This window comes from Culex pipiens, chromosome 2 (assembly GCF_016801865.2).
Source record: "Culex pipiens pallens isolate TS chromosome 2, TS_CPP_V2, whole genome shotgun sequence".
Taxonomy (NCBI): domain Eukaryota; kingdom Metazoa; phylum Arthropoda; class Insecta; order Diptera; family Culicidae; genus Culex; species Culex pipiens.
The window spans coordinates 209454137-209477393 of record NC_068938.1 but is presented as its reverse complement, the minus strand read 5'-3'; the positions used below and the strand labels follow the sequence as shown (position 1 = coordinate 209477393).

Here is a 23257-nt window from a genome sequence, read left to right as displayed (position 1 = left end):
CGAGGACATCCGCAAGAACTTCAAAGCCGGAACGTACACAGTCAGAGTACCAAACGAAGCACAGGCTAAACAGCTGAAGGACAAGCTAACTGTACTTGGCGATCGAATAACAAAAGTAGAAGTTGTGGACGACGAGTTCCGAAACACATCAAGAGCAGTGATCTCATGCCGGGATCTAATTGGTGTAACGGAAGAGCAGATCGTTGAAGAACTGTCGGAACAAGGGATCAAAGCTGCACGACATCTGAAAAAAGGTGTGAATAAAGTTGAAACTGGATCGGTTGTGATAACCTTCAACAAACCCCACCCGCCGGAAAGAGTACAAGTAGCATGTCATTCGGTCGCGGTCCGTCCATACTACCCCCCACCAGCACTGTGCTACGGATGCTTTGAATATGGCCATATCAGCAAAAATTGTAGAGGTGCAAAGGCCTGTGCCAACTGCTCTGGGCCTTTCCACGGCGATAACATCGACTGCCCAAACCCAGCAAAATGTAAACACTGCGGAGAAGGCCACGCTGCAACAAATCGACAGTGCCCAAAAAGGAAAACCGAGGAGGAAATAGTGAGAATCAAAATCGACCGAAACATCCCTTACCACGAAGCGAGGAAACTCCTTGAGAGCAGGACGAACGCCGGAAACTACGCTAAAGTCGCTGCAGCCGGCTCTATGAACACGGCTGAGCAAGTGAACATTGAGGAAGAAAAAAACAAGTGGTTAAGTGAAATAAAGCAAAAGGAAGAATCGCTGAAAGTGTTAGAACTAAAATATGAACAGAAATTCGAAGAAATGCTAAAAAAGCAAAGTGAAGTGGACCAAAGTTACCTAAAACTACAGAAGTGCTTCGAAAAAAGTTCCATGCAAATCGAGTACCTGACCAAAGAGCTGGAGAACAAGCAGCACTACATCACCCTCCTGGAGCAGAAAGTGAAAACTCTCACCAGTAATAACAACTCTAATATGACCCCGAACGAAGAACGCCGCCCTATGCCCACCAAGCGAGATAGATCTTCGGAAGCCAAGAAAAATGACGAATTAGACTCTGACGACAGTAACCGATCCCGATCTCCAGCGCCGAAAACGCTGGCCATCGAGACAACAACGACCAGCAAGGACGATCTTATTTCTCTTTCCGAGACCATCTACGTGGAGGTTGAATCTTCCAGCTCTATGGAGTTCGACATATCGAGTTGGGCATAACTTTCTACCATTGCTGCTAACTAAATTTTAAAAACTTCAATTAATTCACCGCAAAAAAATAATTGTAATTATTTGAATTCATTTAAGTACATACTTGGTCAGGAATGATCAAATTTCGGTTATCATCACCATAATTCAATAAACAACAAGATTGAAACACTTTTGAAATGCTTTAATTCATTTTACTCTACTCACTTGTATGCATGGTAACAATATGATCGGTAAAGATAAACAGAATGTACTCATTATGTACTAATTTCGCTTAATATTATAAAAAAAGAACACAGTTCGTAAGTTTACTATATCTTTGAATATCATAATCAAAGAAAATCGTGAAAATATGAACAAAATTCTGAATTCCATCATCATTCTGCCTTTCGAGACATTCGGCCTTTTGAGACGACCTGCCTTCTGGGCAAAAGACAAAATTCGGCCTTTTGAATTTCGGCCTTCCGAGATCCTGCCTTTTGAGTTTCAGCCTTTTGAGGCAATCCCGCTTATTGCGAGATTAAATCAATTTTCTCCTTCGCTGTGACTGACAGGAGGTTACAGCCGCCGAACTACCGCTGTGTAAAAATCAGCAGGTTGAACTGAAATCCAGCGTTGATTTGGCTGTCAACCTGATTTGTTTTGAATACACGCAGAAAAATGAGGCATATTTGAATCAACAAAACATTTTGTTGATTTGAAAATCAAGATTTTTGTTGAATCAACGCTAAACGTCAAAGCAACTTTTTCAAAACAACAAAAGATTTTTGTGGAATTGAGAAAATCAAGGTTTGTTTCAACGCAAAATCGGCGTTGATTATATTCAACAAAATTTTTGTTGAAATAAACCTTGTACAGGCTGATTCTACAAAACATTTTTCTGCGTGTAGTTTTCAAAAAGTCAGCAGAAAACTCAAGGCAACCATTGACAACAGCCAAAAATTTGCTCTGCGGCTGTCATGCGGCCATTCTTCTGCGGTCATATCAGCGTGCGTGAACTCTAATTATTAACGCCCGCGATAATATAATAATATTTAAAATTCCCGCCGAATCTCAAAAAGCAGAATATTGAAACTAAAAGGAGAGATTTAGTTTTTTGGTCGAAATGGAGTAAAAAAAGAAGTTGTCTTTATAGATGTCGGCCATCGTGTCACCAACAATTTATTGCTAGTACCAACCAGCTACCTCTGAATTTAAGTCCGATTTACCCACACTCGCGGGACCAAAATGAAGTAAATCAGAGTGAAATTAAACTTGACAATAATCATACAAATATCTATGTTCTTACTGAAAATACAATAATAATCTGAAATTTTGAAATCCAACCAAACAACAAATTCAAAAATATGAAAAAAAAAACAAACATTCCAGAAATTTCAAATAACATTTTTTTTAAATAATAAAGAAAATTTCAACAAAAATCAGAAATTTGGAAAATTAAAAATATGCAGAATTGAATAATAATTTTAATTTTTAACGTTTTTATAAATTCAATAGATCAAAAATGTTAAAATTCGAAACGAATGTACAAGTCGAAATTCCAAAAGTTTTAAAAATCGGAAATATAGAAATTCGTAAATACAAATTTACGAAAACCTCGAAATTATAAAAATCAAACACTCTATTTCTTCCAAAATTAAAAAATCTAGAATGAAAATTTAAGAATAAAGAAATTCAAAAAAAGTTAAGAATTAAGAAATTTACAAAAATTGAAGAATTGCAAAATTTCAGAATTTAAGAATTTAAGAATTGAAGAATTGAAGAATTGAAGAATTGAAGAATTGAAGAATTTAAGAATTTAAGAATTTAAGAATTTAAGAATTTAAGAATTTAAGAATTTAAGAATTTAAGAATTTAAGAATTTAAGAATTTAAGAATTTAAGAATTTAAGAATTTAAGAATTTAAGAATTTAAGAATTTAAGAATTTAAGAATTTAAGAATTTAAGAGTTTAAGAATTTAAGAATTTAAGAATTTAAGAATTTAAGAATTTAAGAATTTAAGAATTTAAGAATTTAAGAATTTAAGAATTTAAGAATTTAAAGATTTAAGAATTTAAGAATTTAATTTCCCAATTTCCAAACTTCCTAACTTCCACACTTCCTAATATTCTAATTTCATAATTTAATTTCCTAACTTCCTAACTTCTTAATTTTCTAATTTCCTAACTTCCTTATTTCCTAACATATTATTTTCCTTATTTCACGATTTTCTAATTTCTGAATTTCCTATTTTCCTTATTTCATAATTTCCTAATTTCCTAGCTTCCTAATTTCCCAAAATATTAATTTCATAATTTCTTAACTTCCTAACTTCCTAAACTCCTAATTTCCTAGTTTCCTAATTTCCTAATTTCTCATTTTCCTAATATCCTAACTTCCTAATTTCCTAGTTTCCTGATATCCTAATTTCCCAATTTCCTTACTTCCTAATTTTCTAGTTTCCTAATTTTAAAAATTTCTTTATTTCCTTATTTCCTAATTTCCTAACTTCCTAATTTCCTAATTTCTTCATCTCCTAATTTCCTAACTTCCTAACATTTCAATTTCCTTACATATTAATTTTCTAATTTCCTTATTTCTTAATTTCCTTGTTTCATAATTTCATAATTTCCTAATTTTCTTATTTTCTTTATTTTACTAATTTGCTATTATCATAATTTCCAAATTTCCTAATTCCCTGGTTTTTTAATTTCCTTATTTCATAATTACATTTTTTTTATTTCAGTTTTTCTTGTTTTAGAATATAAGAATTTCTAAATTTTCTTTTATTTATTGATTTCTTAATTTTGTTTATAATTGTTGTTAAATGTTTTTGAATAAACATTTTTAATCTATTTAATTTTAAGTTTTGAATATTTTTAATCTTTTTATTTTTTTCCTCGAAAGAACCTCAATCGCGCACACCGTCAATCGCGCTCATACCGAACTGTCAACCGAGCTGTCAACTTTTCTTGGGGGGGTCACGAAAAGAACACGCAACATTTCTTGACCGCGTTCCTTCCGATCAGCATACCGTACTTAAGCTACCTCTCCACCAAAAATGAGTTACAACAGTAAAGTCTGTTTAATCATGATTTTAAATAAAGTAACATAAACAAAATCTCTGCCATCAGCAGTCCCTGTTTATATAGCCCTGTCAACCTGTCAAACAAAAGACTACATGAACCTCGTGACGAAAAAAAAGCATCATGAAAAAAGTGCCATGTGCATTCGGCGAAGAAAAACGAATCATAACATAGCGTCCCCCTCAATAAAAGCAGGGTAATATAGACGTTGGTGATTTCAAAAGAAGTTATGTTTGTTTTTCTCAAATAAAATTACGGAAATAATGTTTTATTAAATTTGGATGATCAAGTTTCAATAGAAGCAACGTATTTCATTGTTTGTTATCATTAGAACAGCTTATTTTGATTTTATATTAAAATACATACCATACCATACCAATCAGCATAGCGCACCAGGTACGCGTGCTGTAGCAAGAAGACGCTTCCATCTTTCTCGGTCTTGTGCTGCTACTCTCCAATTTCCCAGGTTACAGATCTTCCGGATATCACCATTCACTTGGTCTCCCCACCGTGCGCGCGGTTTCCCTGCTCTTCTGCCTGTTCCGCCAGCTGGTTCAGCGCGGTCAAATAGCAGTCTGACAGGCTGGCTTTCGTCCATTCGGGTGACATGGCCGGCCCACCTGAGCCTCCCGATTTTCGCCTGGGTGGCGATGGTCGGTTCTTCAAGAAACGCGTGCAGTTCGTGGTTCATGCGTCTTCGCCACACTCCGTCAGACACCTGCACTCCACCGTAGATCGTTCGTAGCACCTTCCGTTCGAAAACTCCAAGGGCACGTTCGTCCTCCTGCCGCATCGTCCAGGTCTCGTGGCCATAGAGGACTACCGATCTAATCAGTGTTTTGTACATCGTCAGCTTCGTGCGGCGTTGCACTCGATCCGAAGTAAGGGTTTTCCGTAATCCGAAGTACGCACGATTTCCAGCAAAAATACGAGTCCGGATCTCTTTGCTGGTGTCATTGTCGGCGGTTACCAGCGATCCTAAGTACACGAACTATATTAAAATGGAAATTGAAAATGGATGTTCAACATTCAAATGCGTTTTTCTCAAAAAGGATGGTATGTACATGATGCTTTTTGAAATGTTGGCATCGAATTTTGAAAATTAAAAAAAAATAATTCTAAATATCTAAAACTCTTCGAATTAGAATTCTGCGTGTTTTAAAATTTCAGAATATTGCGCAATTCTCACTAACTTGAACTTCGCACTAAATTATTGCTATCGATCGTACTATTGCCACTTGTCAAACTGGCTTGGGAAATTTTAATTTTCTCAAAAATGATCAAAGCGAGCCGATGTTGCTCACCTGTCAATCGCAATTTTAAAGTGCGAATGTCACGGCGAATGTCCAGTTTGGTGGAAACTGCGACTGGAAATGTAAATAAACAACTGCTGGTTGCCTATAGTTTTTGGAAATTTTGTTGTCAGAAGTGCGAGAGAAAAGTGGGGGCCAAATCCAAATTACAGTGCAATATCTTTTTTTTGTTTTTTTTTGTGTGGACATTTTTGAATTTTAAAATTTTAGAACTTAAGCAATTTTGATATTTTTTAATTTTAGAATTTTAGAATAATTATTTAAGAATTTTAGAATTTTAGAATTTTTAAATTCTTGATTTTTTTAATTTTAGAATAGATATTAAGATTTTTCGAAATCCTAGAATTAAAAAAAATAAAATTTGAGAACTTACGAATATTAGAATCTATATATATAAAAAATTTCGACGGTTTTGTTCGAACGCGAATCAATTCAACACGGAACGTCGGATCGAGGTGCTCTTTGTTGCGTTGGGTTCGTATAAGTCCAAGGAAGGTTCTTACGCTAACTAATTGACACTTCGGCCACTCTGGAACCGGTTCCGGAGCATCGGCAAATTGTATGGAGAAAATTACGTAAAATCATATTTTGATCACAGGAGGCTGAATAAGCAAAAAACGTCTACAAACGAAAAAAGGCAGAACGAAGTTGGTCGGGTAAGGCTTGTTTTGAAATACTTAATATTTAACGGTGCACATCAACCAGAGCTTTTGCACCCAAATTTAAGTTACAGATATTTTAGTATTTTTGAAACTACGGGAACTATCGATATAACTTTTTATTCATCCCCTAAAGTACTGTCTACTAAGCGATTTACAACAAAATCTCTCTATTTTAACAATCAGATTGATGCAGGATTGGGTCCATAAGTTAGTAAATTTTGGAATAAGAAGACAACAACTTCCTAGGTTGAAATATTAACTTCTAAAATTTTGAAAATTAAAAAAAATCAATTTCTAAAACTCTGCGAGTTTGTTGCAAGACTCGGTTTTGCGTATTTTCAAAATATGAGAATATCTTAAATTTTTAGTTTTGTTAATGTTCGAATTTTATAATTTTTGAATTAAGAATTTTAGAATTTCTGATTTTTTGGAAATTTATAATTTTAAAATATATTTTAAGTTTTTTAGAATTTTAGAATTTTAGAATTTTAGAATTTTAGAATTTTAGAATTTTAGACTCTTAGAATTTTAGAATTTTAGAAAGAATTTTAGAATTTTAGAATTTCAGAATTTTAGAATTTTAGAATTTTAGAATTTTAGAATTTTAGAATTTCAGAATTTTAGAATTTTAGAATTTTAGAATTTTAGAATTTTAGAATTTTAGAATTTTAGAATTTTAGAATTTTAGAATTTTAGAATTTTAGAATTTTAGAATTTTAGAATTTTAGAATTTTAGAATTTTAGAATTTTAGAATTTTAGAATTTTAGAATTTTAAAATTTTAGAATTTTATAATTTTAGAGCTTTAGAATTATTATAGAATTTTAGAATTTTAAAAAAGTTAGGAGTAAAAGTGAATTTGTTGCATGTCTCGGTTAGCGTGTACACTCGAAACAATCTGTCAGTGTGTGGATCGTGAGTTTGACGTGCTAAAATTCAACGGAATTTGCAAGAAAAACAACGTTCCGATCGACGTTCTCAGAGCCGGTTCCCGTCTTTCGAAACGTTGGAACCACCCAGTCATGGACGTGGTCCGCAGAGGTAAATTATTCGTCCGATCCTTCGGCAAATACCTTCAAATCATGGTCCCCATTCCCACCAGACAACCCGCAGGAGATCCTGCGCAAATCCTTACTCGAGTGCCACACCGCGGGCGAGCTCGACCAGGACGGCCGGGTGCCTTCGGAGAAGCTTTTCCGTCGCTTCCAGGCGGAACTGTTCAACCAGTACCGGAAGGACGTCCGGCTGCGCGAGTTCCAGGCCCTGATGCAACGATCGCCTCTGCTGGTGGAGGTCGTCCAGTCCGAGTATCGGATTGACCTGGAGAAGCTGCTGCCGCTGATGCTGCAGAAAGAGGAGGGGGAGGAGGACGAATGTGACTCGGTCAAGTCGTTTCAATCGTGTCCAACAGCAGCGGTTGAGGGGAGGAAGTCGGAGAAGAGGTTGAATTTGCTGAACGTGCACTTGAAGTACGTGACCACGGTGGCCCGGGCTGTGAAGACGGATTTTGAGTTGAAAGCGAACAGCTTGAGTTGTTTGTTGTGTCGGGTTAGCTTTGGGAGTGCGCTGGGTTTGCGGCTGCACATGAAGAAGCACGATTCGCTGCCGGATATTGAGGCTGGGGGTGGGTTGCAGACGGTTAAATGCCAGCTGAATGTTTGTTTTCAGTATGATCAGAAAGGGTTGACGTCGCCGTTGAAGATCAAGAGTCGCCAGCCTGGTCCGGTGTATGTGGGTTCCGTCTTTGTGTATCACACGAGTACGTTGCTGTTTCCGGTGCACACCAAGCTGGAGTTGTTGGAATCCAATGAAGTTCGTAGTTTTTTGCTCCCGAATCACATCTTTTTCAAGAGTTACGACAAGTTTTGGCTGTTGATAAGTTGCCGCAAGGAGAACGAACAAACGGAGTACATTGAGCATTACCAGATCATCGTTCGAACCGTTTCTCCTCCGTTGCGACCTGGTCAACTTGATGAATTCTTCCCGAAGCCGGAGCTGACTGCGTTGATCTCCAACAATCTGCAGATGTCGAAGGAGCAAACGCTCGTTGAACGGATTCTGCTGGACGCAATCCGATATCTGTGCACCACGGGACCGTCGGCGCGACTGACCATCGCAAATTACTGCGACATGCTGGAAGTTATGATTCACGTGCACGACTTAAACGTTCAGTTGGATCTCGCTAAGTTTCAGGCTGATCAAGCCGTCATCGTTCCGACCGAGGTCGACTGCCAGTACCGCATAGATACCGTCCACTTTAACGCCCTGCCGACGAATCTTGCCGCCGGGGACATTATCAACCTGACGCTGGTCGATCCCAACAGGGGAAACGTCGAAATTCGAGGCACCGTTGTCCAGGTGCTGCCCGAACATCTGGTTGTTGAACTGGAAAAGAAGGTCGAGGCCAATTGTAGCTGCCAGGTGAGGCTGCAGGTTGACCGCCTCGTGTGCCGGCTGGAACTTCAGGCGTTGGATTTGGTGCGGCGTGATCAAGTGGCATCGTTGTTCTTTCCCGAGGTACCTCCCACGCCACGATCGACGATCAGGGAAATGTGAGTTAGTTGAACTTGTTCAGTAAAAGTTATTTAACTTGTTGAATCTTTCAGCAAAGCCTGGTTCAACCCGGGGCTTGAGAACAACGTCGAGCAGCAAACGGCCGTCCGGAACATTGTCAATCGAACCGCCTACCCGCTGCCGTACATCCTGTTTGGTCCACCCGGAACCGGCAAGACCACAACCCTCGTGGAAGCCATCGTTCAGATTTGTACGCGCCATCCGTCGGAGCACATCCTCGTAACGGCCCAGTCGAACGCGGCCTGCGACGAACTCGCGGTCCGCCTCCTAAACTACCTTCCTTCGAAGAACCTGCTCCGGTTTTTCTCGCGATCCGTCGAGAAGCGCATCGACGAGCTGCCGGAACCGTTGAAGCAGATCTCCAACCTGTCCACCGGCAGCTATCAGTGGCCAACGTGGGAGCAGCTGGACCAGACGAACGTCCTCATCTGCAGCTTGACGACGTGCGGCCGGTTGGTGCAGTGTCGCGTTAGGCCGAGTCACTTCAAGCACGTGTTCATCGACGAGTGCGGAAGCGCCTCGGAACCGGCTGCGCTCGTTGCTCTGGCCGGACTCGTTACCACGTCCAAGAAGCTGTGCGCGAGCGTCGTCCTCGCCGGAGATCCCCACCAACTCGGCCCAGTCGTTCGCAGCGAGCTCGCGGACAAGATGGGTCTTGGGATGTCGATGCTGGAGCGACTCATGAACTTGCCGGTGTACCAGAAAGACCCACAAACGAACCAGTACAACACTCTGATCATCTCCAAACTCCGAAGGAACTTCCGATCGCACGAGGCACTCCTCCGCTTCTCCAACCAGCGCTTCTACGAGAACGAACTGATCGCGCTCGCACCCCCACAAGAGGTCAGCTTCGTCGAGAACTGGAAGTTCCTCCCGAACAAGAACCTCCCCATCATTCTACACACCGTCCTCGGCGAAAACGAGTCCAGCTTCGGTCGAAGCCGGATGAACGCCAAGGAAGTCGAAATGGTCGAATTCTACCTGGACTTCATCCTCCGTTCCGGAATCAACGGGCGCACCATCACCCAGCAAGACATAGGCATAATCTCCCCCTACCAGCTCCAAGTCCAGCAGCTCAAACAACTCTGCGAACGCCACAAATGGCCCGCTGTCGAGGTCGGTTCCGTCGAGCAGTACCAAGGTCGCGAGAAGCTGATCGTCCTGCTCTCAACGGTGCGTTCGCACACCGCCGACGTCGGCTTTCTGAACAACGTGAAGCGGCTGAACGTGGCCATGACGCGGGCCAAAGCCCTGCTGGTGGTCATCGGGAACAGCTACACTCTTCAGCACGATGCGAACTGGTTCGAGCTGGTGCGCTACTGCAAGCAAAACGGAGCCGTCGTCGGGAAAGGGTTCGGGCTGGACGCGTCCCGGATCGTCGAGCGGACCAAGCGCGAGCGGATGTTCGATGCGCTGTTTGCGAAGGATGGGGGGAAGGCGAAGGGGGATAGTTAGATTGTAGCTTTTAAGGTGCTTCCAAAGATAGTTTTAATTCTTTCTGAATTGAACATCATGTGATTTTATTTGTAGTGGAACGTACAAACGTGGACGTTTGATTCGATTTCTTTTCAAATTAATGTTGTACTTTTTTGGACTTTGATAAATACAACGACAATCCTTTGGGAAAAAAGTGTGTTCAAACTTGAAATATTTTAGTATAAATCACAAATTTAGCCAATTACCTGAATATTGCAAGTGGTCGTCACATTGTGATCGTTTTCAATACGATCATTACATCACCATTATTAAAAATTAGATCGACAATCGTTGATCAAAACATTTAGATTGGTGTCCGGAATATTTCTATTGGTTCCAGTAATACGATTTAGTCGCTGCGAATTTTACGAAACATAAGCTTTGAAAAATATTTGAATCCGAAATTATAAAAAAATACAATTTTTAAATAAATTTTTAAAAGTAAATAAAAAAATTATTTTGTTCTTGATTTAATAATATAAAAAATTTAAAATTTGATAAATTATTTAAAACTGTTAGGCACTGAATGACCAAGAAGGTTAAAGTGGCCTTAAGTAAGCGAACAAACAACAAAAACAAGTTAAAAATTCAAAAAATAAAAATTTTTTTTTTTGTAATAGTCCTTGTTTATTCGCTTAAAATTTTAAAGTTCAAATTTGAAGTTTTCTACACTAATGTTATCTATAGAATTATTACAAACAAAATATAAATATTTGGCAACAATGAGTTTTGTTTGAATTGAATGCTCTCGTGACAATCGACTAAATGATGGATACAGAAAATACTCATTCCGTTTATGTCTAAGGTTAGGACTAATAGCATTCAGTTTTGTTTTCGCATAACTCCATACTGGGGAAACTATGCGACACTCGAATAGCCTATGCTCTAGTGTGTCCACTGTCCGCGGACAATGGTCACAGTTCGGACTAGATCGTCTGTTTTGCCGATGCAGCAGCTCGTTGTGTTGGATTTTCCCATGTACTGCGCAATACCAATTGGATCGAAGTGTAGAGTCCAGTTTTTGATCTCCTAGTTGTTTGAAGATACGTCTCCATTCTCGCTGGGTTTCTAGGATGGCAGGATCACATTCACCCTCCAGGAGCTCTTGGAAGATGACGAACGAGCTGGGCTGCTGAATTGCACGTGGTGACAGTGTTGATATTTCCAGAACAGTTGTTTTGATTTGTGGGTAAGCGGCTGGTATCTGAAAGAAAGGTGTGTTGTATCGCATGTCCCTGAAGAGGTCTAGTTCACTTTCATTTTTCAGCATCCTGTTTGTGATCAGCGCAGTTGATTTGAGGCCAGGTGAGTGAAGATTCAGACCACCACGAGATTTGGGAAGAGATAAAGTCTCCAGCCGGATGTGTTGTTTCCCACCAATCCACAGGAAATTCCGAAATTCTTTCAGAATCTGCGTCTCAAACTTTTTGGGAAGCGGAAGTGTTGAAGCTGCGTACCACAGTTTGGAAGACACAAAGGTGTTGATGTGGATGACTTTCTGGATCAGATTTAGAACTCGAGACTTGCACGTCCACAGTCGCCATTTCAACTGCTTCAAAATGTTTTGCCAGGTAAGCTCCATGGATTTCTTCACGGTATCCGTGAAGATAAGCCCCAAGATCTTGCAGGAGTCCTCGAAATTCAGCCAAGGCGGAATACCATTTGTGTCTACATTTCCAATTTTCAGCGCCACTGTCTTCGCAAGGTTGAGAACTGCACCAGAAACTGGTTCATAAGCTTTGATCACGTTGACTAACTGCGTGAGTCGTCTTCCGTCTGGTACAAATATGCTTAGATCGTCTGCGTAAACGTTCAGCGCGTCGCCAGCGAGTCCCTCTGAAACAATTTTGTCGACCAATGGTTGCATGTATAGGACGAAGAGCAGCATGCTGAGAGGGTCGCCTTGCCTTACGGACCGTAGTATTTGAAACGGACGTGATAGATTTCCGTTTACCAGAATTCTAGAGAACGAGTTCCTAGTAATTTTTTGTAAGAAGTTGATCAAGCGAGGATTAAAGTTCATCTGCTCCATCACCCTGAAGAGGAAGCTGTGGTTGACCCGATCGAACGCATGGTCCATGTCAAAAGAGACAAGCATGGAAGGCTGGCCACGGAATTTCAGTGCAGAGATTTTGTCCAGGATCTTTGTCGTTGCTTCGAAGATGTTATGCTTCCCGTTGGAGCACTTCTGGTGACGTGAAAGAACTGTTTCGACAAGAGGCGTGATTCGTTGTTTGATTATTCTAGTTAAGACTTTGTAATCAAAGTTTAACAGCGTAATCGGCCTGTACGCCTTCATGTCCTTTCCGGTACCCTTCTTTTTCACCAGCACAACTATTCCATTCATGAATTTGGAAGTAGTGTCTGGTGCTTGAAGAGCTTCATTCATTGTCAGCGTGAATTCCTGCTTGATGATGTCCCACGCTTTCGAGTAAAATTCTTTGGGTAGACCGTCTTCGCCAGGTGACTTCCTCGAACAGCTTTGCTTGATGTACTTGAGAATTTCTTCTTCGCTCACAGGTTCCAAGATTGCTTCGTTGCGTTCATTGTTTGGAGGGATGCTGCAGGTTGGCACAAAGTCAGGTGAATGAAAGTCCACAATGTTGTTTGAGAACAGGTTTTCAAAGTACTCCACTGCATGTTGTACGACTTCCGGTCCTTGGATGATTCTTCCGTCAATCTCTAGCTGGTGAATGTATGTTGACTTTCGATTTTGGCTTTTTTCGGCCAGGTGAAACGTGCTTGTCGGTTCTCCTTGTAGGTAGGTATCATATAGCAGGCGTGATTTGTTGGATCTTTCCCTCTGCATTCTCAGCATCAGGCTTTTGATGTGATTGATGCGAGTAAGCTGCGAAGCGTCGTCGATGTACAGTTCATAGCGTCGAGCTAATTCCCCATGCAAGAGCTCCATTGAGTCTCGATACTCCCTATTTTGGATCGATGACCGCCATCTGAAGAAGGCAGCCAGCTTTGGTTTAGCAAATTCTATCCACCAGATTAGCCAGGATGTGAAGTTTCGTCGCTGCCTTACTAGATAGTCCCATTTCCGTTGCAGCTCAGCCATTGTGTCCTCATCGTCCATAGTTGCTGCGTTCAATCTCCAAACTCCTCGACCAATATTTGTACCCGCAACTGGCATCACCATGCGCACTATCACAGCTTTGTGATCACTAAAGCAAGTAACAGCATGTTGGATTGTCCTTAGGTGCTCTCTTGTTGACTTCGACACAAGAAAACGATCCAGTCTTGAACCAGAACCTCCTCGAACGAAAGTGTAGTTTGTTTGATTCCGATGTATCTCCCTCCACACATCGATCAGGTCAAGCGAAGTCATCAATCGTGAAGTCATTTCACTCTTAGGGGTGGCACCTGTAGCATCACGGTCGTTCACGATTGAGTTAAAGTCTCCTCCCAAAATTAGCGGACCAGAAAGATTGCGCAAGTAGTGAGCACAGGTGCAGTTGAAGAAATTTTCACGTGACTGGCGGTTTTGCGAACCAGTAGGCGCGTAGATGTTACACAGCGTTGTCCCATTTCTCAAGCGTACGACGATTAATCGTCCGTCCAGTGATTTCTCAACCGTTACATGCTCAACTGTAGATTTCAATCCAATTGCAACGCCCCTTCTTCGATTGTCTATATTGTACAGCATGGTGTAGCCGGGGATATTTATAGTATCGTTTTCAACTTCTTGAAGGAAGAAAACGTCTATTTCGTGAGCGCGCATGAAACTGGTCAGCGCATCCAGCTTAGTTTGGCTCGTGATGTTGTTTATGTTGATAGATACGAAATTATAACTTTTTAAATCCACTTAGACCCTTTAGGAAAATGCCCGCGTAGTGCTGCTATTGCCCAACAGATGTCGCTAGTGTCGCACGTTTTTGTGTGACCCTTTACGTTTTGATGTCCGTTCCAGGTCTCTGGTTCTGTCAAATAGTTTGACAAAACAGCTGTTCCTGCGCTGCTGTCATGGTTTTTGTGTTTACATACCACTTCCAAAAGCGCTGCTTTCACCTGTTTTTTTCTTGGACCGTGTGTTGATGCGAGTTTGAACTTCCGTGTTTCAATTATCACCAGCCGTTGGCGAGGCGGTGCACGTCCCGGCAGGTAAGTTCCGTGCAAATTTTCTGCACACCACGATGTGTGCTGCGATCTGTGAGTAATTGAGATTCTTTTGCAGAAAAGGCAGTATCCGGAGGTGCTTCGGCAGGACATATATCTGTGCTTCTTACCTGTGGAGCTAGGTGAAGCTGCTTGTTGATATGTTGTCCTCATCGCCGGGCAGGGTGTGTTTCGGTTGCGGATTCCAAGTTCAGCTCGGCAGGAAATTCTGCGAGCAGTTTGTGTGCTCGACGTCGAGCCGTAGATGCGGATGATAGATGCAGAGCGGCCAGGCAATCTGTGAGCAGTTTGAGGACTTTTGAACGGCGGGCAGTATCTGGTGCTTCGGCAGGACATATACCTGGACTTGAGCTTCTTACCTATACGAACAGGTGAAGCGGCGTGATGGTATTCTTTCTTCAACGACGACGAGCCAGACGTGCGGCAGTAAGCGACTCCAGGAGCGCCTTGTTCGGAAAATCTGTGAGCAGTTTGGGAGCTTTGAATGGGATGGCAGTATCTGTGGACGCTTCGGCAGGACATATACCGGAGCTTTTTACCTTTAAGAACTATGTGTTGCGCGAAATAAATGTTTGTTGAAGAATGGCGAGATTGCGATGACGATGAGGAGTTTGATGTAGATAAAATGTTGATGAAAATTAGGTTGAAAACGATGTTACTTGGAGGAGCCAGATTTGGACTTGGATCCGGACAGCCGTTTGGATTTCTTCTGCGACTTGGGTCGTGCGGGGCGTTTCTTTCCTGCAGTTGTATCTTCAGCTGAATCGGCTTCCGATTCGGCTTCTTCCGTCTGCATTTTTGTGTCCTCATCACTGGAAATCTCGTAATTTTCATCTCCCGGGAAGGTGGAGTCCCCGGGAAGGTGGAGTTCTTCTTCTGGGCTTTCTTGTTCCGGAACGATTGTGCCTTCAGGGATCACCGGAGCCTCCTCATCGGCAAGGAGTTGTTCCTCGTTCAGCGGCTCGATCGGGAGAGAGGGTCGTGGCATCAATGGAGGTGGTGCTGGTAGGGTTTCGGGTGTCTGTTTTCCATCGGCGCTCGGGTTTACACCCGACACGATGTCGGCCAGTGTCAAACGGCTGCTAACACCGCCCGTGATAGCTTTCTTGACGTCAGAACACTTCTGTCCAACGTGGAGATAGCGGGAACAGTGTCTGCAGGTAGGTCGCTGATTCCGGTAACGAACGTACCCCACTTCTTCCCCGATGTTGACATAGGATGGAATAGGTTTCCGGATCCTCATGCGAACAATCCGCGTACCTGTCGGTACACCCGGGAAGTGTTCCTTCCACAGCTCGTCTGTGATGGACAGAATCTCGCCGAACTCTGCTAGGTGTTGCGCGATAATCTGGGTGGGCATGTAGGGGGGAAGATCGTGGATCTTAACTTCGGTAGCTCCATCTGCAGTGTGCAGCGGGATCGGAGTTTGTACTCCATCTTCCGACGTCATAGTGAGCTTCATGTCGAACTCTGCCACCAGTTCTTCTGCGCTGATTTCTGGACTCATCTCGATGTAAACAAATGACTTGGTCATGCTGAGCTGGAGGTTGCGAATTTGTGTGATGTCTAGTTTGAGCTGCTCGAAGGCGAACTTGCGGATTTGTGTTATTGTTGGTTTTTTTGGGACCGGTCCAAAATCGATCACCACCGTGTTTTTACGGTAGCCACCGAGGGGGATGACACTTCCGCGTTGACCGAGCGATAAAGATTCCTTTGCTAACCTTTGTAGCGTTCACTTTTACCTTTCCGCTTTTTCATGCTTTAACTTGCGATAACCGCGTTAACTTGCTTTTTCGTTTACCTTTTCTTGCGTTTTCGCATCACACTGCTCGATTTTTTTGACAGCGAGAACTGTCAAGAGCAAATGACAGTTCTCGATGTCAAATCAGTCGAGCAGTTTGTTTTGCCAATTTTTTCTCCGTCGCCGGACTAGATCGTCGATTTTAAAAAAAAACGGGGGCACCCGGACATGAGTAAGCAGGACACAGCGGCCCGGCTTTAGCAAATTGGCAGCATCCGGACAGAACGGCAGCATCTGCAACCTGAAAGGTCGGCATTGTTTACCGACCGTAAAAAAATCAAAAAAAATATACTAATTCACGCGTTTTGTCTTGTGTTTTGCATAAATCCGGTCGCTGGAGTACGTTGCGGAACCGGGAGAAGTGGAGTTCCGGTCCGGTGGTCGCTTTTCGGTGAAATCATCTCAAAGTTGATCGTGTCGCAGATTGAGGTTAGGACGAACGGATCCGACCGACGCTCGATCAATTCCAAAGGTGGAATGAACGGCAAGTCGACGAACTCCGAAACGGCGAATTCCAGCGTCTCACAGCAGTTGCAGGAGATTTACGCAAAGCTGCAAAAGCTGGACGACCTGGAAAAGCTAAGCAAGGACCTCCTTGGGAAGCTGCTGCAGCTTGCGCAACGGGTCGACGTCGTCTCCGCTGAAAACCGACTGCTGAAATGGGGAATCTAGGAACTGCGACAAGATCGGTTGCAGGAGGAAGTCCTTATCGAGGGAATCAAGTTGGAACGTCCGAATCAACACCTGGATGTGTTCCGTGGTGTCTGCGGGCGCGCTGGGTTCAACGCGCCGGACGACGTGAAGGAGGTGCGCCTTCAAGAACAACAAACGTACCGACGCCGTACTGGTGAAGTTCTGGAGGTTCGAGGACAAAGGTCGGTTCAATCGGTGCATCCGGTCCCTCAAGAACCCATTGCGACATGAGACGGACCAGACGGATTCGGTTGGTAATAAACTGTTGTTGAACGAAATTCACGTGACCTCCACCACATTCCGGAAGAGAGTGTTAGCGGAAACAACCTTGATGAAAGCGGAATTGAAGCCACCTCACTGGAACATCCTGAAGTTGCGATCCTGAGCTAGTGTGATGTTCAACTTTGCCAATGTCTACTTCTAGAAAAAAAAGTTGTACGCGTACTTGATTGCTCAGTCGCTGCAATTGATGGCACGAGCCGGAAATCTACCCAGCAACTGTTCTACCGGCTGAAACACAAATCTGTCTGCTGTGGAGGAAGCGTCTACAGCAAGGTGCGAGAGTGTCGGTAGCGCTATGAAAGTTTTCTTAGAACGCGGTTGGATTTCGTTTGAAACAAGTTCTATTTTTAAGTATATTTATAAGTAGCATTACAGTCTCTTTTACAGTTCATGTTGATAAAGTATTCTAACTATATTTAAAACTCATCTGACTAGTATTTTTGTTAATCTTGATAGAAACAATCATCTTTTCGTTAAATTTTTGCTCCAGCAGCATGATCCGGCTGTCCAGGATGTCCAGGTCCGGCCATCGCTGCAGCGTCCTTCGATGGGCATGTTGATTACACGTGCACCTGCAAAGAAATAATCATTAACATAAAAAAGTCCTGCAAAACCCCTCTCCAACATTCTTACTCTTCGTTTAGATAAGCGTTACAAACGGTACTCTTCGTTGTCGGCGATCATCGTCGTCGTCGTCAGCTAGAGCAGAGCGAGACCGAACGCTTCCATGGCTATCGATTCCTTACCGGACGTTTCCGCGGCCAAAACGCAAAGAGCGTCGTGCAGCGAACGATCCGCTTCGTCGATGATCAGCAGGGTTGCCCCACGGATTACGACGGTACAGGCCTCTCCTTGGGGAACTCTGCTGAAGCGCAGTAGCGTGTCCTCGCCGATCATGATCTGCTCGATCAGATCGCAACGACCGAGACGAACCGGGTTATCACCTTTTCCGGGTTATCACCTTTTCCTTCATCTTCTCCTTCTCGGCAATCTTCGCCATCGAGTCCATCTTGATGCTCGATCCAAAAACCTTGATCTCAATTCCCCGGATCACTTCATCCGCATCACGGCATCGACGGCCAGCTTGGCAAAGTAGTTTTGCTGAGACAGAATCTTCGACCTGAGCGTCATCCAGGCAATGTTCATTAAATCCTCTCGGAACTTTTCCACCTCCTTCGAATTGTCCTGAGCCGCGGTAATCAGCGCCGAAGATGTCGCCTTCGTGGCAGCTCTCCACCCGGCGATAATCGTCTGCGGGTGCAACTTTTGCTCGATCAACTTTTCCGCCTCTCGCAGCATCTCTGACGCCAGCACCGTCACGGAAGTCGTTCCATCGCCAATCTCGTCGTCCTGGAAGCGACTTATGTCCACGTCTTCGCTGCCAGACCTCAACCTAGCCGGCGCTGCGGCCATGCGCAACCAGAATCTTGTCCATTCCCTTCGGACCGAGTGTGCCCTTGACCAGATCGTCGATCGCGATGGCCCCCACAAACGAGGACAGCCGGGCGAATTCGCCCTTCTCCTCCTCGGCAAACGTTTCGACGCTTCGCTGGGGGAAGGTTAGTGATGCAGCGTGGCGGTGCGCCTTTCAGCGGTCAGCGGAGCGCCGGCACTAAAATCTCTTAATCGCACTGCCAAAAAAAACATTACCCAAAAACTGTGCTCCTCCTTGAGTTTGCGTCAGGATTTTCCGCCAAAGTCCCACCGCACACCAACACACCGGGAGTAAAGTTAACTTTTCCGGTCGTCAAAACGTGCGCCGTGCTGTGAACGGTGGAGCCGGCGATCACACCGGAGCAAACTTTTCCGGCCGTTGAAAAAAATCGCAATTTTTGCATTGTTTTTTTCTTTCTGTCAAAACTGCTTGAAAACAAACCAAAACAAATACCGAGTTGCCAAACATGACCAAAAACTGCTCGACGGCAAGGTTGCAAGATAGATTTCCCTGGCTCAAAAGTCGAGCAGATGTGGTTGCTTTAACTCGCTTTAACGCGCGTTAACTTGCGATAACTTGCTTTAAGGTGGCGTTATGTGAAAACTCGGCACGATGAGTAGCGTTGATGCTTTTCGAGCTCGTTTTTGTGCGTTTTAGTGTGTTATCGCGGAGTGACATCCCCCTCGGTAGCCACGCATCTCGTTCATGATGCGGGCCAGTAGGCAATATTTGCCTAGCGCGGAGAGTGGTTGCAACTATTAGCGAAAAAACAACTCGCAGCGCGAAAGTGTAAAGACGTGCGCCCCAACCGAGGTTTTGACGTCAACTGAAAAAAAAATAGGTTGAAAAAAACATGATAATAAATATTCTAATGAATTTAGTTGAAAAAGTTAAGGTTGTTTAAATTTATTTTTTTTTTCTAATTTTCCAAAATCACCCGAATTTTGATTTTTATTTTGTTTTGTTTTTTTTTTCATTTTAAACTTTAAAAATTCTTTGATTTTTTTCAAAGGACTGTCGAGAGCGGGAGGTATGAAATTATACCACAGACAACAGACGTAGCGGCTAGAACAAAATAATTTGAAAATCGTGTGTAAAAACATGGCTGCCGCATCCTGCTAATCTACTAGCGCCATCTGTTAGTCTATTGCCACTCTCTAAAGCAGCCATGATGGTTTTCTGAGAAGGTGTGTTTGAAAATGCATCACCTAGAAATATAAAAAAATATGTTATTTCAATTTTTCGAAAAAAATTAATAAAAAGTTGAAGATTATGTTTAAATGCTATAGTAAATCTACTTTAATTATTAATTAACACGGTTTACAAGCACGTGGATGTTTTTTTTTTTCATTTAATTATCGATATTAAAAAAATAGTCTAGTCTGATGCTTTTTTAAACACAGCAACCAAGGCCGCGCTTGAGGCTGTCAAATTCTTGCTGGTTGTGTTGATAAACAAAACCAATAGTGGTGAGCGAAAAGGAGTAGGAGACCCGGTGGAAATCGGGAGGATGAGCAAGCGTTTCTTGGAGGATAAAAGATCCGGAACCAGAAACGAAACAATCCGGAACAAGAGCTACTATCACGGCCAACCCCGTAAACGCTTTGGCCCCAAACGACCGCATTCCGAAGATTATCTCTGGAACCGACAAACCAGCTACCACGATCATTTCAACGTTCACCTCCAAGACATCAACCTCTTCAACGCCTTCGAAACCCACCCCACCTTCATGTGCCGCCACTTCCAGCGAACCCTCGTCGCCATACCAAAGGCCTCTCCCCGGCGCGTCAGATTCCCCCACCGGATTTCTAGCGAGTGATTTTACTGAAATCGGCTGAAATCTAGGCTGAAATCAACATCCAGAACAAACGATTACAAACGTTGAAAACCAACAAAATGAAAAATGACAGTAGGCGGAAAGCGATATTTTGACAGCGGGCAATGTGTCAGAGAAAAGCGACTGCAGCGCCACAAACGGATTGCCACAACTAAAAAATCTGTAGCAATGATTTACACAAGGGAAGAATCGAGCCCAAACGTCTGTTGTCTGTGATTATACAACGAAAAAATCAAAGCATGTTTTTGAAGGGACTGAAAAATTAATTGACAGATGGAGCAATATTGATATCGCGAAAATCGCCAACCAGAGAGAATTATTTGATTGAGTTTCAGATTTTTAAATTTATTATAAAGTTAAAGAATTAAACAATCTTTAAATTTTAAAATTTATAAATATTCGTTTTTTTAATTTTATTAAATGAATTGTCGAATACTTAAATTTTTAATGTTTTAAATTAAAGAAACGAAGTTGACTTTATAGCTGTCGGCCACCATTGTTAGTACCAACAACTAGTGTCTTCCTTTTAATCTAAAAGGACTTCGCCGCCCTGGGCTCCTAAGTGTATGAAAGTATGGCATGGAGCGACGGCGCCGAATACCCATATTAATACAAAGAATTTTTAGAGCGCCCGCCGCGGGATTCGAACTGGCGACCTCTGGATTGTGAGCCCAGTGCGCGGTCCGATTTGATCCACATGGGTGGGACAATTACAAAAAAAACTAACCTAATCCACCTATGTGGTTGATGCCTTCCTCACTTTTTACCAAAAATGGGTAATATGAGTGGTTTGGACACACATTTCAGCTTTTTTAGTTCCAGAAAAAAACAGATATAACTTATGTGGTAATAACTCGAGACAGGGTTGCCAGATCTTCAATGTTTGGACTCATTCAAAAGGCCTTTCAATTACCTAACCAACGATGGGTCGGATGATGGATCCGGACATCGTTTACATACATTTAGGTGAGATCCGGCTTTAAAAAAGTACTTAAATATCACTTAAGTGGTCATAACTCGAGACAGGGTTGCCAGATCTCCAATGTTTTGGACTCATTGGAAAGGCCTTTCAATTACCTAACCAACGATGGGTTGGATGATGGACCCGGACATCGTTTACATACATTTAAGTGAGATCCGGCTTCAAAAAAGTACATAAATATCACTTAAGTGGCCATAACTCGAGACAGGGTTGCCAGATCTCCAAAGTTTTGGACTCATTGGAAAGGCCTCTCAATTACCTAACCAACGATGGGTTGGATGATGGATCCGGACATCGTTTACATACATTTAGGTGAGATCCGGCTTTAAAAAAGTACATAAATATCACTTAAGTGGTCATAACTCGAGACAGGGTTGCCAGATCTTCAATGTTTTGTACTCATTGGAAAGGCCTTTCAATTACCTAACCAACGATGGGTCGGATGATGGATCCGGACATCGTTTACATGCATTTAGGTGAGATCCGGCTTTAAAAAAGTACATAAATATCACTTAAGTGGTCATAACTCGAGACAGGGTTGCCAGATCTTCAATGTTTTGGACTCATTGGAAAGGCCTCTCAATTGCCTAACCAACGATGGGTCGGATGATGGATCCGGACATCGTTTACATGCATTTAGGTGAGATCCGGCTTTAAAAAAGTACATAAATATCACTTAAGTGGTCATAACTCGAGACAGGGTTGCCAGATCTTCAATGTTTTGGACTCATTGGAAAGGCCTCTCAATTGCCTAACCAACGATGGGTCGGATGATGGATCCGGACATCGTTTACGTGCATATAATTGAGATCCGGATATTTGCGAAAACACGTTTTTATACATAACTTTTGAACTACTTATCGAAACTTCAAACAATTCAATAGCGATGTATGGGACCTTAAACCAAGTCGAATGCAACTGGTTCGATCAAAATCGGTTCAGCCAGTGCTGAGAAAACTCAGTGAGAATTTTGGTCACATACATACATACACACACACATACACACACACATACACACACACATACACACACACATACACACACACAGACATTTGTTCAGTTTTCGATTCTGAGTCGATATGTATACATAAAGGTGGGTCTAGGAGCTTTTAATAAAAAGTTCATTTTCAGAGCAGGATTATAGCCTTACCTCAGTGAGGAAGGCAAAAATCAAATCATTCGTTCTCGATTGCGAGATTCCTACTCGAAACTAGGTGTCCAAAGGCTTGATTGTTGAGGCAATTGCAAACATCTTTTTACACCTTAGTTTCCATCCACCCCGGGATTTGAACTGACGACCTTTGGATTGTTAGTCCAACTGCCTACCAGCGACTCCACTGAGACAGGACCAAGGGAGACGACTCCTACACCTGGACTGAGCTCACTGAGCTAACGACCTAACCCTTTAGGTTAGACCGGGGCCAACATTTACTTCCCCATCCGACGGAAGGCGTGGTCAGACAAATCTCGTCTCGAAAAATGCCACCGAGACCGTCTGGGATCGAACCCAAGCCGACTGGGTGAGAGGTAACCACGCTTGCCCCTACACCACGGTCCCGGGTGGGACAATTACAAAAGCTACCAAAGCTAAGAGCTACCAAATTTAAGAGAATTTTCTCAGCTGTTTGAAAGCATTCTTTTCAGATAAAACGAAAATAGATCACCCGAAAAAGGTTCAAAATGTTATCTAAGTAATCTTCGAGTTTGGAATTTTACATCTTAAAAATTTTAGGATTTTGGAACTTCACAATTTTAGACTTAAAATTTTTTAGAACTTTTTAATTAGGGAAGTTTAAAACTTCAGAATTTAAAACCTTCGAAATAAA

General features: G+C 42.6%; 1 protein-coding gene, 1 long non-coding RNA gene and 1 pseudogene across 2 annotated transcripts; 2 read left to right on the top strand and 1 right to left on the bottom strand.

The window, feature by feature from the left end:
- Positions 1-7134: 7134 nt before the first annotated feature.
- On the top strand, positions 7135-10419 carry LOC120428806 (putative helicase MOV-10). Its single transcript, XM_039593905.1, has 3 exons — positions 7135-7270; positions 7332-8781; positions 8836-10419. Exons 1-3 carry the CDS (start codon positions 7252-7254, stop codon positions 10256-10258), a joined length of 2892 nt encoding a protein of 963 aa, XP_039449839.1. The 5' UTR covers positions 7135-7251; the 3' UTR covers positions 10259-10419.
- Positions 10420-14248: 3829 nt separating this feature from the next.
- LOC128092895 (uncharacterized) lies at positions 14249-15002 on the top strand. Its single transcript, XR_008212075.1, has 2 exons — positions 14249-14386; positions 14460-15002. It is a non-coding gene; the product is annotated as an uncharacterized LOC128092895 (long non-coding RNA).
- A 1597-nt stretch (positions 15003-16599) lies between these two features.
- Positions 16600-19304, bottom strand: LOC120428805 (T-complex protein 1 subunit beta-like; annotated as a pseudogene).
- Between the last annotated feature and the right edge of the window lie 3953 nt (positions 19305-23257).